This window comes from Setaria viridis, chromosome 5, assembly GCF_005286985.2.
Source record: "Setaria viridis chromosome 5, Setaria_viridis_v4.0, whole genome shotgun sequence".
In the NCBI taxonomy this organism is placed as follows: Eukaryota; Viridiplantae; Streptophyta; class Magnoliopsida; order Poales; family Poaceae; genus Setaria; species Setaria viridis.
In genome coordinates, this window is record NC_048267.2 from 7,083,411 (window position 1) to 7,098,721 (window position 15,311).

A 15,311-nucleotide genomic window follows, 5' to 3' on the forward strand; every position below is an offset into this window, starting at 1 on the left:
TTAGCAAAGAGGATCAAAATGGTCTATATTTTCTCTTTATATCAAATTCAAATGTCTTAGTCATCAGCTTACAGAAGAAATACAAGGCCTTTGTCAAATTTAACCTTTTTATACTCCAAATTCAGCCAGTCATATGTTCTCGTAAGGAAAATGTGGAGAAAATACTAACTTATGCAGAAACAGAGTTTCATTGAGGCCAAAGGGGTGGTATGGCCCCTCCTTCCGCAAAGTTCGTTAGGAACCATCTAATTTCACCATTTCTATACTAAGAAAAATTCAAATCCTAGCATGGATTTCACAGCTTTGCCCCCCTGGGTTGGTCATCAAGCTCTGACACTGACCTTATGTACACCCTGATGAGTTCTTAATATCCTCAAAACTGCAGGACACTTTGGCAGGCTGGCAACAACTCAGTACACCTATGTGTGTAGTTCAAAACTGCAAATTACCACATCCAACACTACCAATGATGTTGGAGCGTATCTCGTTTCTTGCAGAAGTTAACCCAAGCATTTAACAGATCCTCAAGCATTCAAACCCTGTGGAACTTATACTTCTGCACCAGGTTGAATCTTTCAATACTCCCGCTAAAACCCTTAAGCACAAGGGTCCTCACAGCGTCCACCCCTTGCTCCAGAGCAGTGTCAATCTTCATCAAATTCATAAAACAGGTTTAAATCAACAGTTCAAGTGCAGCTATATCATGAAGTTCCTACCAGAAAAGGGTGGGAGTGTGTAAACTAAGGGCAAAAAAGTCAAGGCTTAAATAACAACAGTTATCCTTTAGGGTGATAAGGTAAAGATTAAGATACCTAATGTTGTTTTCTGGAATCAACTTTGCATAACTATTCCCCATTAATGGCAGCTTGTGTTGATACTATTGACACAACATATAAATCGGGACAGTCCCTCTGCACTAATGACTCTAGTGTAAAACATAGTTGCAGCACCATTCCAAACTATGTGTCTATACAACATGGAACCAGGTCCTTATTCTTTGTATAGAAACAAGATGAGTTTACTGCCAACATGTAACATTAGTACAGCCTACAGGATGGTGGAAAGTCTTATCTTTTTCCTCGGTCAATAGTGAAGCTAAGTGAAAATAAAGGAAAGTTTGTCCTATCTTCTTTAGAATGCTTAAACTGGAGCAAAGGCAATACCTGCACTCGTTCCTCTGAACTGAACTTCTGCAGAAGGAAAGCTCGTGTGTCCATTTTTCCGGGTGGGCTACCAATGCCTATACCCAACAGCCAACAAAACAATGGCATAAACTTTCCATTAAGTATAGAAGAGTAAAGGACACGAATATAGTAGTGTACCAATAGATAAACGAGGAAACTCCCGGCGGCCATCCAAATGCTCAATCACATTCTGTAACCTGTTTTGAGATAAAATGGTTATGGTGACGGTAATGAAATTTACTAAAATAATCATAGAGATAGCTACCTCAAAGGTATAATGTCAATAACTAAATTATAACATAGCAGCCTCCCTCTCAATATTATGAAGTTTCACGATATATTAATCTTGTGTCAAGAATCCAAGATTGTTACACCAGCAATGCACCCCGCATATTCAAGTATTAGGGTTTGATACGATAAAACTTCTCAAACCACTAAACTTTGTAAAAACTCAATTTATTGGTTCTTCAAAGTCTAAACAAACATCTCGACAAGCTATGTGTTACATTTGGCAATAAACCAGGCCAACTATTATTGCATTAAACTATGTGCAAATTGGGTCCTTCTTGCTCGCTTACTGAACAAGAAAATCCACTAAATGAAGTGGCTGACCAAGTCTTATGTGCTCTGTATGAGAATGGCATTAGCGCAATTCCTTTGACTAATGAGGTAGCCCATATGAATTGGACGAATGATTTGGAGATCTGAAGCTTACCCATTGTGGCGACCATGACCACCTTTCCTTTGAAGCCTTAGTACTCCATTGGGCAGACTCATGTCATCATAAACCTGCAACGAAGAAAAAGGAACTCACAGACATTAGTCAACTTCTGAGTTTACGATGATGATAAGGGCTGTAGATCATCAAAAGAACAATGAGGAGGAGTACCAAGAGGATGTGTCGTAGTGGTACTTGATAATAGGCTGCAAGAGGTCCAATCTTCAAATGACAACAGGTCATGTTAGGATAGTGAACTAGTTATAAATGATAACAGATCTCAACTGGCTTTGACATTTTTTTAGTAGCATATTGCATAAGACATGATGCATAATGTTTTAACAAGAATGAGGAGAAACAAGAAGTTTTATGTGTAGGCAAGTCAGGATGAAATCATAAGATTATCAACACAGTTGCTATGTTTATGCTGTACCATGTATCAACCAAAGTAACTTTACTTATTGAATACTGAATTATTAAAGCTAGGAATTTCTAACAGTAGATAAAGAGGTTGAAGGTATCAGCAGTAACAAATGGTTTTTCATTAATGAATATATCTATACATTGGAATAAGCTAAAACACAACTTTGATCAGAGGTTTATCAAAGTGCCAATTTGCCTGTTGCGCATATTATATGCATACTGCTAATAGGCGGTATTTTGTATCAACAGGCATCAAATGTTCACTCCTTTACCAAAATGAAAAAAAAATACCACATGTTCACAATTACGATTATGTTGTATCCACTACTTTCTCAAAGGTTATGAATAAAAAAAGACATATGAGACATATGTAAATATATTGCAAAGTTCAAGCAATAAATAATGCAACTATTTTCCCGCAAGTAATTAAGTTTTTTTGTTTTAAAAAAGGTTTCCCTGCTTTTATAGAAAGCATATTCAAGTAATTAAGTTCCCAAAGAAATATTTATTTACGTAACTAAAATATATCTTCCCCCTTACATTTCATAAGCTAATAATGTCATCTAGAAAGACTAGGTACTCACTGCCTCCCCACTGTAGTTCATGTATGATTGCGGTTTTACCAGCAAGACTGGCACCTCGCCAATTGAACCTGCACTAATGTTCAACCCAAAAGATGGGTTAAAATAAATTAATAACATGAATACACAATTATGAAAGTGATTGTTAACATCCTGCAAAATAGTTATCATTTCTAAAAGAAAATGGTCAGTGGGCTGCCCATACTTCTATCAAGGTAGCTTTATTTATTTTGAATACATCGTACTTACGTCATTATGCATATATCTCCAGGCTTCTGATAGGGTGATCGACAGCCCAAGTTTAAATTTCAATCAGGACATTGTCTATGGCAGTCCTTTGCACTTTGCAGTACAATAAGGACTAAGTGAACTGCATGACCTCTCACTGAATCAAATAGAGCAATAACAGAAAACAAATGCCAAATGAACATGAGAAAATGTTATCTCATTTTCTCTTGGACAATATCCTATATTTTATTCTATAAACTTTTAGTTAGATATCACAACAACCCTCATGAATGTACAGTGCGTACCTCAACAAAATGGGGTTACTTACAAAAAACTTTCCCCTCCAAAGGGCACAAATGTAGGTAAAATTTCTTATATTCACATAAGACACAGAGAAGAAGAAGAAAACATAAATGCTTTTCAGTTTTCACTTTTCACCAAGCATTATGTTCATTATTAAATACTCCCTCCGTCCCAAATTATAGGTTGTTTTGGCTTTATTAGATTCATAGACTTCGCTATGCACTTAGATATAACCTATGTCTAGATGCATAATAATAGAAAAGCCAAAACGACCTATAATTTGGAACGGAGGGAGAACAATCTAACAAATAATAACTTTAGATTTACTACCATAACTTCTTATATTGAGCATTAAGTTTCCACAGAATTCAACATAATTTTTAGCTGAATAGAGGTACATGGGGGAATCTCCACATATCAAATGTTTTGACTACCATACTCCAGCTTGAATCTAGGTCTAGTTATTGACTTGCAGTCACTGATAGACAGACTACATAAATAGTACCATCTAGATCGATGTACAATTAAGCCACTAGCATGAACATCAGCAAAGGAGCAAAATGATTACAATCCAAACCATGCAGTGAGGGTAGAAGACGACATACAGGAGAGCGTAGAACCCAAGCAGACACAAACAGAGGAAGGAGTAAGTGTTCTATTTACCTACTCCCAGCAGCGACTTGGACTGGATTGTGTTCATCGTGATCCCCTCCTCCCGCGCGATGCGATCCACCATCTCAAACCCCACCTAATCAACGAAATCGGGCCATCACACAAGGGAATGGAGGGTGAGAAATGAGAACCAGCACCTCACAGGTCACAGCTGAGGGGAACGGGAATAACAAACGAGCAAATGGAACGCGTCTGTGCTAACATTGTGCCGCGTGCCGTAGTACTTGTTGCCTGGGTTTCCGAGGCCAGCGATGAGCCAGGGCGTGTACTCCACCGGCCCCGCGGCGGGGTCGGGGACGGAGGCGACGACGGTGGCCAGGCGAGGACGGCGGGTGCGGCGGAGTGGGGCGGCGACGGCCCGGCGGTGCGTGTGGGAGGAGGGGAGGAGGGGTGCGGAGAAGTGAGCGGAGGTGGTGGGAGTGGCTGCGGCGAGCAACGACATGGCGGGCGAGCGGGCAAAAGAGGCGGTGCCGGCGGCGAACCGAAGCGATAGGGGCAGAGAGCGCCGCAGAGGCCGGGAGATTTTTTTGATTTAGCCTCTCTTTCTTTTTCCGATTTTGCTTAATTTGGACTTTGGAGGAAAATGGAAAAATATCTCGATAGGGATTACACTGGTAATGGGTTTAGAATGGGCCGGAAGTATGTGTGGGGCGGACTAGCACAAGTTGGGTGGGCCAGAAGGAGATCAGTTCCCCGAGTTGCTCTCTTTTCAATTTTGGGCTGAAACCGCTTCTGCCTTAGCCCCGCGGCGGGTGAGAACGGGGAGGAGCACTCTGCAGTTGGAGTGGGCCAAAAGAGAGTGAAAGGTTTCACCTGAATCGATTCTCTTTTTTCGCCTAGGCACCTGAAACGGTACTAGGGTGGTTTCGTTCTTGCCTCCCCTCTACTCTAGCACTCGTATCTTTTTAATGCTTTTTTAAGTGCAACAAGTTAAAATGGGTTTCACTACCATCGTTCTTCACTCACGAAACGTTTTGATATTTTCTTTATAAAATATAACTATTTTTATGATTTTTAGTAAAATAATGTTTTTGCCTGCCTTTTAAAAATCCTAATAATTTCACAAAGTGATTTTTATTCATTAAAGAAATGTTTCTGGAAAAAATCTACATCTGAAACATTTCTATAAAAATCTGAAACCCTACCAAACACACACTAAATGCCAAAAAGCAGTCCGCACAAAATCTTGTGAAGCTCATGTGTTTCCGCCTGTTCTAAAAGCACCGGTAAAAATTACATAAATAACTCTATGAGTTACTTAAGTTTGACATTCGAGTATAAGTTATTTTGTCGCAAATATCCACCCACCTACTCAAATCTGTTACGAAAATCACTCCATCACACACATTTTTAGCTGAATCAATAATTTTTTCACGAATGTAGAGATTACCACAGATCAAGCTAGCGGAGTCAATCTTGGCCAATTGCTTGGATTAGACTTATTCATCGTGTTGAAATGATCTTTTTTTTTCAAATAGCAAAATTTAACACAATAATGTCTAAGCTACTATCATCAACTCTATTTGTTGAATCTAAAAAAATAAGACTATACTATTAGAAGTATCTAATTTTAATAAAGACCGCATGAAAAATTAAAATTTATGAAAAAAATATGTTGAATCAATTATGCTTGTGGATACTCGGGTGGTTTTTGAAAAAAAACGATTAAAGAGAGGGGTCATTTTGCAACAAAATGATTTGTGGGAGGAGTGAATGTCAAATTCAAGTGACTTATAGGATGCCTTTTACAACTTTAACAAAATGGCCAGTGATATGTTCACTGTCCGCGGGATAATTTATCAGTTATCACTCTGTAGGTTCAAGAAGATGTACTCATGTTTCACGAGCATTAACATCTCGGTCAGTGAGACCTCCGATCTGGTCCCTCATTTCTACTTATAATTTCATACCCCCAACTACTACCATCGATCACTGTCCAACAGCAAGGTGTTTACCATGGGAATTCTACGTGCGCCACCTACATCTTGCATGCAGCTCCCATTAAGAAATGGCAAGACCTTGGATCTTGGAGCATCGTGTCGCAACTCGCAAAGCGGCATGAGTAAGGAGAAAGTTACCGTTATGAACGATGGCATTGAAAAACAAAACGATGCAGTAACACTGCCCCCCGGTATAGTAGTAGATCAAAAAGGTCGCGATGGCATCGAAGTCTCACGATAGCGGGAGCAGCCGTGGTTGCTGATTCCTGGTTGGTGGGTGGCGGTGCCACTCAAAGCAGAGATGATTTGGTTCCGGGAAAAGAATGGTTTGCAGACCATGACGCGCGCATCATGGACCATTTGCTTGCCGAAGCAGCAAACCGTAACAATGGCCAAGGCTCCCATGCCAGGCTGCTTTGCTGGGGAGCGCCGGCCCGGGCTGGGGGTGGTGACTGCCTGATGACTGCTGTGAGAAGATCAGAAGAACACACACATCGCGGCGACCTGCGAGAGCTGGGAGTGCCGCCGGTGTCGGCGACACGGCGTCGGTGCGGTGCGGCGTGCGGATCCGGCTGTTGCACTTGCCCACCGGCACTGTTGGCCCGTGTCCCAGCCGCCGTCCGCATCACGGAGTCGCCTCGACGAGCGCCCTCCCTTAGACTAATCCACGCGGCAGGGACTAGTGCCCCTGCCTGCTAGCGGCGCGGACACGAGTGTCAGAGGCCGCGGAAAAGGACGCGCTAGCGTGTGTTGTCACCTGCCCGACTTGTCTGCCCGCACCTTTCCTCCTTTTCCCATCTGGCTACCTACCATCGCCCATCACCTATGCTATGCTTTGTGAACCTGTGATCACCTGATCGGTCTCGTCGATCTCGCAGACTCGCGTGAAGAGAAGAGAAGAGAAAGAGATTCGTCGGCCATGCACACGCGGAGGGAGCTCGTCTCGACCCGACGCCTGTTCTCCCGGTGTCCGCATGCATCCCGTCGCCATTATAAAACACAGTGCTCGCAGCGCCATGATTTAGAATTTTAGGAGGGGTTTGATCTTGGCTAATATTTAGTAATATAAATAAGTTTTAGATGGTACTTTATTCTTTGCGGATAATGTCGGATATTTCATATTTTTATCGAATACGAATCAGAAATCGGATAGAAAAAAATATTGAAAATCGAATACGGATACATCCATATTAAAATAAATACGAATACGGATATCGGATAATTCGAATTTTTTTCCATCCGAATCCATCCTTGCCTGGCACGGAGACCACGCCTGCTGCCTGCATCCACCTTTCAACGTCGACGGCCACGCCTGCATCCACCTTGTGCTGGTGTACACGGAGGTGTGGCCCAAGCAGAATGCATGTACGTACTCGTCTTTTCTTCTGTGCGCATCTACTTCTGCTGTTTGTCCTGTAATAATGAGTAGTCCGCCCCCCGAGGTGTGGCCCACAGGCCACAACCAGTATGAAACGGCAAGCCTCTGGGTCAAGGAGTTTGGGTAAGATTGGTCAAGGAGTGGTTCTCGGCGGCCACTTCCGCGCCCCTTCCTTCTCTCGCAGGGTCTGGCACCTTCCGCGCCCTCTGATATGCTGCCATCGTCCCACGCCAGGGAGGGAGCTGGTTGTCACTCAAACTTGGTGAGTTGAAGCATTTTGATTTCGAAATTGCTGACTGTAAATTTTTTATGTTGAAACAAAAACATGTCACTGGAATTTCGGTTTGTATTAGTTGGTCCTAGGTGCTAGCTGTTTTTTCGATTTAGGAGTTGAATTGGATCTGGATTGAAGTTTTTGTTTTTAGTTTCAGGCACTTCCATCCACGCGACCATCCTTCGCTAATAGCTTGCTTGAGATCTAATTAAGCTGCAAGAAAGAATAGAATGTACACATCAGCTACATCACAAACATCAGCTTGATAGGGAGCTTGCATTGGGACCATGGATCTGGTGACAGGGGCAATGGGCTGCCTCGCCCCCAAGCTGCTCCAGCTGCTCCAAGATGAATACAACCTGCAGAAGGGAGTCAGGAAGAAAGTGGAGTTCCTCTCACGGGAGCTGGAGAGCATCCACGCCGCCCTCCGCAAGGTAGCGGAAGTGCCGTGGGACCAGCTCGATGAGCAGGTCAAGGTCTGGGCACGCCAGGTCAGGGAGGCATCCTATGACATGGAGGATGTCCTCGACACCTTCCACGTGCGTGTCGAGGGCGACGCACCCGCCGATCCTAGCAGGCTCAAACGTGCCATGAAGAAGATGCGCAGCTTGTTCAGCAAGGGCAAGGCACGCCATGACATCGCAAGTGCAATTGAAGATATCAAGAAGCAACTCCAGGAAGTGGCTGACAGGCGTGCTAGGTACAAAGTCGATGAGATTATGGCCAAACCAGTGGCAAAGACGTCAACTATTGATCCTCGCCTTGCAACTATGTACAGTGAAGTGACTAAACTCATTGGCATCGACAAGTCAAGGGGTCAGCTCATATCCATGCTGTCACCCCTTTGGAACGACAACGAGTTCAACAAGAAGATGAAGGTCGTTTCTGTTGTGGGAGTAGGAGGGTTGGGCAAGACTACCCTTGCCAAAGCAGTTTATGATGAGCTTAAACCACAATTTGATTGCTGGGCTTTTGTTCCCGTTGGCCGGAATCCTGATTTGAAGAAAGTCTTTAGGGACATTCTTATAGATCTTGACAAGGAAACGTACATGGCTTCCAAATTTACATTACTGGATGAGAGGCAGCTCATAAACGAACTCCATCATTACCTTGGAACAAAGAGGTATGACGAGTATCCTCCTAATGTTTTGGGCTAATCATTGTATTTTTATAGTCAGGGTAATTACACACTAACTGCATGAATTGCAATATGTGATGCAATTTACCAATGTTTTCCACCTGCACCAACAATATTTATTTTTTGACCGAAGAGCACCAATACTTCTTATTAATTTGACACGCATATCATTTGAGCATACATATATGAGTTTCTATTCTTTAAGTCTACTGTAGTAGTTTGCTTTTTAATTGAAGTAAACTTCCATTAGTAATTGCTTATTTTCACTGGAGTAAATAATTATGAGCCCTTAATTGATCAATACTATTAGACACTGTCAGTTGATTAACGGTTGGTCAAGAAATACTACATACTAATTTTTGTTGGTGTCTTTAATGTTTGATAATAACTAATTTTTATTCTTTATATTGTCATACTTCTTTGATTTAAAGATGCTATTAATGCTATTAATAATGATTTCTCTTACAATGTCACGTGGGTAGGTACTTTGTTGTTATCGATGACGTATGGGAGACACAATCTTGGGAAGTAATCAAGTTAGCTTTTGTTGAGAATAATAATGGAAGTAGAATAATAACCACTACTCGTAAATTAGAAGTTGCCACTAATGAGGTTTACGAGCTACCATCACTTTCGTATGGTAACTCCAAAAAATTATTCTATACAAGGATATTTGGTGGCGAAGATAAATGTATTGATAATCAACCTGATGAGGTATCTGAAAAAATTCTAAAGAAATGTGATGGTGTACCATTAGCTATTATCACAATGGCAAGTTTGTTGGTGGGTAAGCCAAGAGAGGAATGGTCTGAGGTGAACAGCTCTATTGGTCTTTGCCTAAATCATAACCGGCAAGTAGAGATTACGATGAGGATATTGTCCTTTAGCTACTATGATATGCCTTCACATCTAAGGACTTGTTTATTGTACCTAAGTGCATTCCCAGAAGAATATGTTATCAATAAGGTTTCTTTAATATGGAAGTGGGTAGCTGAAAATTTTGTGCATAGGAAACAAGGGACTGAATTATTTGAGGTTGGGGAGGGATACTTCAATGACCTCATAAATCGAAGTATGATCCAGGCGGTTAAGTCAGAAGTGGATGGCATTGTATATGGTTGTCGTGTTCATGATATGGTGCTTGATCTCCTACGTTCATTGTCACATGAAGAAAACTTTGTCACTATACTTTATAATAATGTGGGCATTGTATCAGGAAGCAGAGTACGCAGGTTAGCATTACAGGGTCCAAAGCACACTCATCAGGTTATTAATCATATGGACATGACACAAGTAAGGTCAGTTATCACCTATAGATCCGAGTGGGTCTCGATTGAGTCGATTCCAAGCTTTAAACACTTACGTGTGTTATTTTTAGAGGGCACGCGTATAGATCTTCAGCATATTGGAAATTTAGTTCAGTTGAGGTACCTCGGGCTAAGACATGTATATGTTCGTGAGCTCCCGAAAGAAATAGGATCTCTGAAGTTTCTAGAGACACTGGACTTGGAAGAAACTGGAATAATCGAATTGCCCTCAAGCGTGGGACTACTAACACAGTTGATCTGCCTACGTGCATGGAAAACAAGGATACCAAATGGGATACTCAAGAAGCTGAAGTCCCTAGAGGAGCTACAGATATATCCGGCGGAAGATGAAGAGTCCAAGGGACAGTTAGTCAAGGATCTTGGTTACCTCGGTGAGCTCAGGGTGCTCAGGACGCTGGTTTCCAGGATGGGTGAGAGAGTGCAATACAATTTGATGCAGTCATTACGCAACCTCAACAAGATCCAGTGTCTAACACTGGTTGGTTGGTGTCGTGCTAGAGATGAAGGTAATAATGCAACATGGGAAGCAGCGGTGCTCCCACGACATCTACGACATTTGATTCTAGAAAACATCCACTTCTCATGGCTGCCATCCTGCATTAATCCCTCGCGTCTTCCCAACCTTTCTCACTTGGACCTTTTTGTGGCGGCTATGGAAGAGCAGGCTCTGGAATCACTTGGCAGGTTGCCTCGGCTCTATTACCTCAAGCTATCAACATGGTCCACGGTAACATTAACTGATATTGCTTCCAATGGTTTATTCCAAAAGTTGAGATCCTTGTCGTTGGTTCAATCAATGGTCCAGTTTGTGCTCAACAAGGACTCAAGGGTTTCATTTACAATGTGGAATGGAGTGGATGCCATGACATTTGATTCTAAAATGAAGGAAGAGTTCAGAGTAGAACGGGCTATCATGCCGAATCTCAAAGAGCTTGAATTTCTGGTTCCTTTGCTTTCCTTGATGCATGAGAATGGTAACTGTGACAATCTTGGCTTGGAGCAACTCATTTCACTGAACAAAGTCACAGTACATTTGAGGTGTGAGAGTAATTTGCCTGCGCATGAGAAGGAAATCGAAGCAGAGGTTGCGCTGAGGCATGCAGCTGACGTCCATCCCAACCGCCCCACCCTCAGTGTGTTGTACTCCCCTCCGTTGTCCATCCCAACCGCCCCACCCTGAATGGAGGTAGTATTTGTGAAGCTCAAACAACACATTCGAGGCCAAGAGGTATGTAGGTGCTATGTAATCTTGTATCAGGTGCACAATATCGTTCTAACTAAATTACCAATCCCAGTCGACCCGGCTATATATAACTTCAGATTTTCTTTTCAGAAGATCCAGGTAATATATACTAGCTGTTGCATTAATTCCAATGACAAGAGGACGAGCATCGTTGTCGAATAGTATGTTGTTTTTCTCTCCTTTAATTTCTATATGCCATTTCTTATGATCTTTCGCCTAAGAAACATCATCTGATTCTGTATTATGAAATTGATATTATCGGATAATGTGTGATGTGTAAGCGTATGCAGGAATAATCCATATTGCTCATTTGTCTGCCGCGGATTAAAGAGATCTCTTAACGACTTCAGCCGAAAATTTCAGACGCTCGAGTTATGCTCGAGGGCACCTTACTGAATTCGTCAGCCAATCAAGGAGGATCGACTTCTGCTTTCTTCCACCCTGTTTTAGCTGCCAAATTATCAAACTTTTTTTTTTCCGAATCGAGGCGTTCCCCATTCCCATTACTGAAAGCAACGGAAATTCTAGAGTTCAGTATAGAAGCAGCCAAGGAAAGATGACAGCCTACCTAATGCACCTAACCTGAATCAAGCTAGGAGACTAGCTTTTGGCTACACCTCAACAAAGTGGACACCATGTAAATTTAAACGGACAGCTAGTAGCCATGTAATCGCTGTTCGCAACAGACATGAACCAACGACTGAAACAAAAGAAAGCAGACATCTTCAGTACTTCCGGTTGACCCCTCCTCCCTTTTTTCTCCTCCTCCATGCTTCCTAGTAAGTGTCGTCGCCCTGCCAAGGGTCCTCAGATGCATAGCTGCATGGTCTTTCTTTGCTTGGGCCTGGAGAGTGGGCCATGGGTGATTCAGAAGATGGGCCGCGGCCCATGCAAGATGCACATGAGTCCTCGTGCCTAACGATAAATAAACTTTGCTCGGCTTCTTCCTTTTTCTTTGGGTTGGGCCCTAGGCCCGGTATCCCATTCATCCTTGTCGGTCATGACCTTCTCAGCTCCAATTCAGAGATGCCATTATATCTCTCGCTGATTTCTGAACATACACAAGCACATGGCTCTCTGAACATACACAAGCAAATAGCTGTCTGAACAAGTGAACATACACAAGCAAATAGCTGTCTGAATCTATAGTAATACATACACAACCAGAGCAAGATAACAACAACTGAACGAACAAGTACTGGGAGGACGACCTGTACTGGGCATGGACTTCTACTGGCCCCAAAATTCCCAGACACCTACTGAAAACACTGCTCTGCAGTTCTAAATGAATTGTTATCACTGCCAAAGAAATCAACTTATCTCGAACCAAAGAAAGTACAGGACATGATCGTTACTGTCATTAGAGTACTCATTTGGTTAACATAGCTTTCTCAAATTAAACAATCATAGACATGTATGTTAGTAGCTGCACACGCACACAACACACAAACATACAGTACGCAATTGGTTAGCATAGCTTGCGCAAATTAAACAATAATAGCCATGTCAAATTGAACGAGCAGGAGCAAAAAGTGAAGAATCCCGTGCAGTCAAATAGTCTTACCGATGCATCGATCTCCTGAAGATCGTCGGCCTCTTCATCGTAGGGGTTCAGGCTCCATGTAGATGCGCCAGGCTCCTGGAGGCCAACATCGAAGGCAGCATCAGGGACACTAGGAGTTGCGCCATTGTTTCGTCCTCCAGCTGGACGTGGTGGACGGAATTGGCGCGACGCAGTGGTGACAGGAGGACGAATCGATGCGGCACGAGCATGTCCTCGTGCACCTCCGGATGTCCGAGAAGGGATGTCGACGTCCTGGTCAGCTGCTTCTCCGATTGGCACCGCGGCGGCACGGCCAGCGACACGTCCACTGCCGGCGCCACGCCTAGCGGCACGGCCGGCGCCACGCCCAGCAGCGCGGCCAGCAGCACGGCCTGCGCCACGCCCAGCAGCGCGGCCAGCAGCACGGCCTGCGCCACTCCCAGCAGCGCGGCCAGCAGCACGGCCTGCGCCACGACCAGCGCCACGCCCAGCGCCGCCGCGGTCATCATCCCCAACCAATCCGGCCGGCGACGAGCGTAGAAGGTCCATGTACGACATGTTGTCGGTGATGTCCACAGCATCCAAATTGAGGTTCAGCCCCTCCACTCCGCCGGCTACATGACGACGTCCGCCGCCACGACCGCCGGAGGAGGACGCCACTAGGGAAAGCTCGGGGGCTGGCTGAAGAAGTCGAGCCCCAGATTCGTCGCCGTGGCGTTGGATTCCCAGCAGAACTCGTCGTTTTCGAGGACCCCTTTCGAATCCATCTGCGGCCGCCAGCCGCCCTTGCTGCTTCGGCCTGGAACCGGCGTCGGTGGTCAAACCTCGCTCAGATCGGGCAGGACGGGCGCAAGGAGCAGGTGGGGTCGACGGGGTGGACGGGAGAAGGCGGGGAGGGAGGGAGGGGGAGCTGGGGCAGCGGCTGATGGAGCACGAGGCCACGCCCGGCTCGCCTTGGCGGGGACGGGAGCGGCGGGCGGCGGAAGATGGAACGGGGAGGAGGACGGGAGATTGGCTCTGTTCTACAGAAATTGTGGGGGCAAAATTGTAATTTTGCCGACCAGTACATGCTGGAAGCTACTCCTCTCCGGATTCCAGAATTTTGAGAATCCGAGAATCTGGCTTCCGAATCTTCACTAGAATCTGACCTGATTGGAAGCCGATCAGACTTTAAAATCTGGATTCTCAAAATCTGGTTGCTTCCAAACGGGGCCTTAGAGTTTCCTACACTGATATGATGCTGCTGTTGCTCGGAGGTCTCCGACAGGCCATCGCCAGTTACTCCACACTAGATGTGGCAGCCTTGGAGCTGATCGATGCTCTGTGACGAGGGAGCAGCTTAATTTAGGGTACATGGATTCATTTACTAAACTCTGCACCATAGGTCAGCTCATCTGTTCTTCACCCACGAAACGTTTCGATATTTTCTTTATAAAGTATAACTATTTTTATGATTTTTAGTAAAACAATGTTTTTACCTGCCTTTTAAAAATCCAAATAATTTCCCAATGTGATTTTGATTCATTAAGAAATGTTTTTGGAAAGAATCTATATCTAAAATGTTTCTATAAGAATCTGAAACCCTACCAAACACACCCTAAATGCCAAATAGCAGTCCGCACAAAATCTTGTGAAGCTCGTGTGCCTTTGCCGGTTCTAAAAGAACCGGTAAAATTACATAAATAACTCCATGAGTTACTTAAGTTTGACATCCAAGTATAAGTCATTTTGTCACAAATATTCACCCACCTACTCAAATCTGTTACGAAAATCACTCCATCACACACATTCTTAGCTGGATCAATAATTTTTTCACTAATGTAGAAATTACCACAGACCAAGCTAGCAGAGTCAATCTTGGCCAATTGCTTGGATTGGACTTATTCATCGTGTTGAAATGATCTTTTTTTTCAAATAGCAAAATTTAACACAATAATGCCTAAGCTACTATCATCAACTCTATTTGTTGAATCTAAAAAATAAGACTATACTATTAGAAGTATCTAATTTTAAGAAAGACCGCATGAAAAATTAAAATTTATGAAAAAAAATATGTTGAATCAATTATGCTTGTGGATACTCGGGTGGTTTTTTGAAAAAAACAATTAAAGAGAGGGGTCATTTTGCAACAAAATGATCAGGGGGAGGAGCGAATGTCAAATTTCAAGTGACTTATAGGATGCCTTTACAACTTTAACAAAATAGCCAGTGATATGTTCACTGTCCGCGGGGTAATTTATCAATTATCACTCCGTAGGTTCAAGAAGATGTACTCATGTTTCACGAGCATTAACATCTCGGCCAGTGAGACCTACTTAACCACATGCCGATCTGGTCCCTCATTTCTACTCATGATTT

The 15,311-nt window shown here is 43.6% G+C and overlaps 2 protein-coding genes and 1 long non-coding RNA gene across 10 annotated transcripts; 1 reads left to right on the forward strand and 2 right to left on the reverse strand.

Moving 5' to 3' along the window:
• On the reverse strand, positions 1–4,653 carry LOC117858332 (chloroplastic group IIB intron splicing facilitator CRS2, chloroplastic). Its single transcript, XM_034741385.2, has 8 exons — positions 4,312–4,653; positions 4,101–4,185; positions 2,910–2,977; positions 2,074–2,124; positions 1,900–1,973; positions 1,323–1,381; positions 1,164–1,240; positions 1–649 (listed from the first exon to the last, which is right to left on the reverse strand). Exons 1-8 carry the CDS (start codon positions 4,549–4,551, stop codon positions 533–535), a joined length of 771 nt encoding a protein of 256 aa, XP_034597276.1. The 5' UTR covers positions 4,552–4,653; the 3' UTR covers positions 1–532.
• Positions 4,654–7,500: 2,847 nt separating this feature from the next.
• Positions 7,501–12,141, forward strand: LOC117856687 (disease resistance protein RGA5). 8 transcript variants are annotated; one of them, XR_004640642.2, is made up of 5 exons: positions 7,506–7,689; positions 7,853–8,824; positions 9,322–11,395; positions 11,501–11,571; positions 11,701–12,141. XR_004640642.2 is itself a non-coding variant. In XM_034739056.2 (4 exons), exons 2-3 carry the CDS (start codon positions 7,989–7,991, stop codon positions 10,111–10,113), a joined length of 894 nt encoding a protein of 297 aa, XP_034594947.1. In that variant the 5' UTR covers positions 7,501–7,689; positions 7,853–7,988; the 3' UTR covers positions 10,114–10,137; positions 10,218–10,356. The 8 variants fall into 8 exon arrangements, 6 of the variants coding, with proteins under 6 accessions (XP_034594947.1, XP_034594946.1, XP_034594945.1 ...); XR_004640643.2 differs by having other exon boundaries at positions 11,504–11,571; XM_034739056.2 differs by lacking the exons at positions 11,501–11,571; positions 11,701–12,141 and having other exon boundaries at positions 7,501–7,689; positions 10,056–10,137; positions 10,218–10,356.
• Positions 11,918–14,193, reverse strand: LOC117856688 (uncharacterized). The gene is made up of 2 exons (XR_011898114.1): positions 12,975–14,193; positions 11,918–12,487 (listed from the first exon to the last, which is right to left on the reverse strand). It is a non-coding gene; the product is annotated as an uncharacterized lncRNA (long non-coding RNA).
• Between the last annotated feature and the right edge of the window lie 1,118 nt (positions 14,194–15,311).

What these genes read in the sequence shown, in the direction of transcription:
- LOC117858332 (XM_034741385.2), bottom strand. Translation starts at nt 4,551, where the DNA reads ATGTCGTTGCTCGCCGCAGCCACTCCCACCACCTCCGCTCACTTCTCC. An exon ending in CAAGTCGCTGCTGGGAGTAG is followed by an intron (nt 2,978 to 4,100) that starts GTAAATAGAACA and finishes ACATTAGTGCAG; the next exon opens with GTTCAATTGGCGAGGTGCCA. An exon ending in GGTCATGGTCGCCACAATGG is followed by an intron (nt 1,382 to 1,899) that starts GTAAGCTTCAGA and finishes ATCTCAAAACAG; the next exon opens with GTTACAGAATGTGATTGAGC.
- LOC117856687 (XM_034739051.2), top strand. Translation starts at nt 7,989, where the DNA reads ATGGATCTGGTGACAGGGGCAATGGGCTGCCTCGCCCCCAAGCTGCTC. An exon ending in CATTACCTTGGAACAAAGAG is followed by an intron (nt 8,825 to 9,321) that starts GTATGACGAGTA and finishes TCACGTGGGTAG; the next exon opens with GTACTTTGTTGTTATCGATG.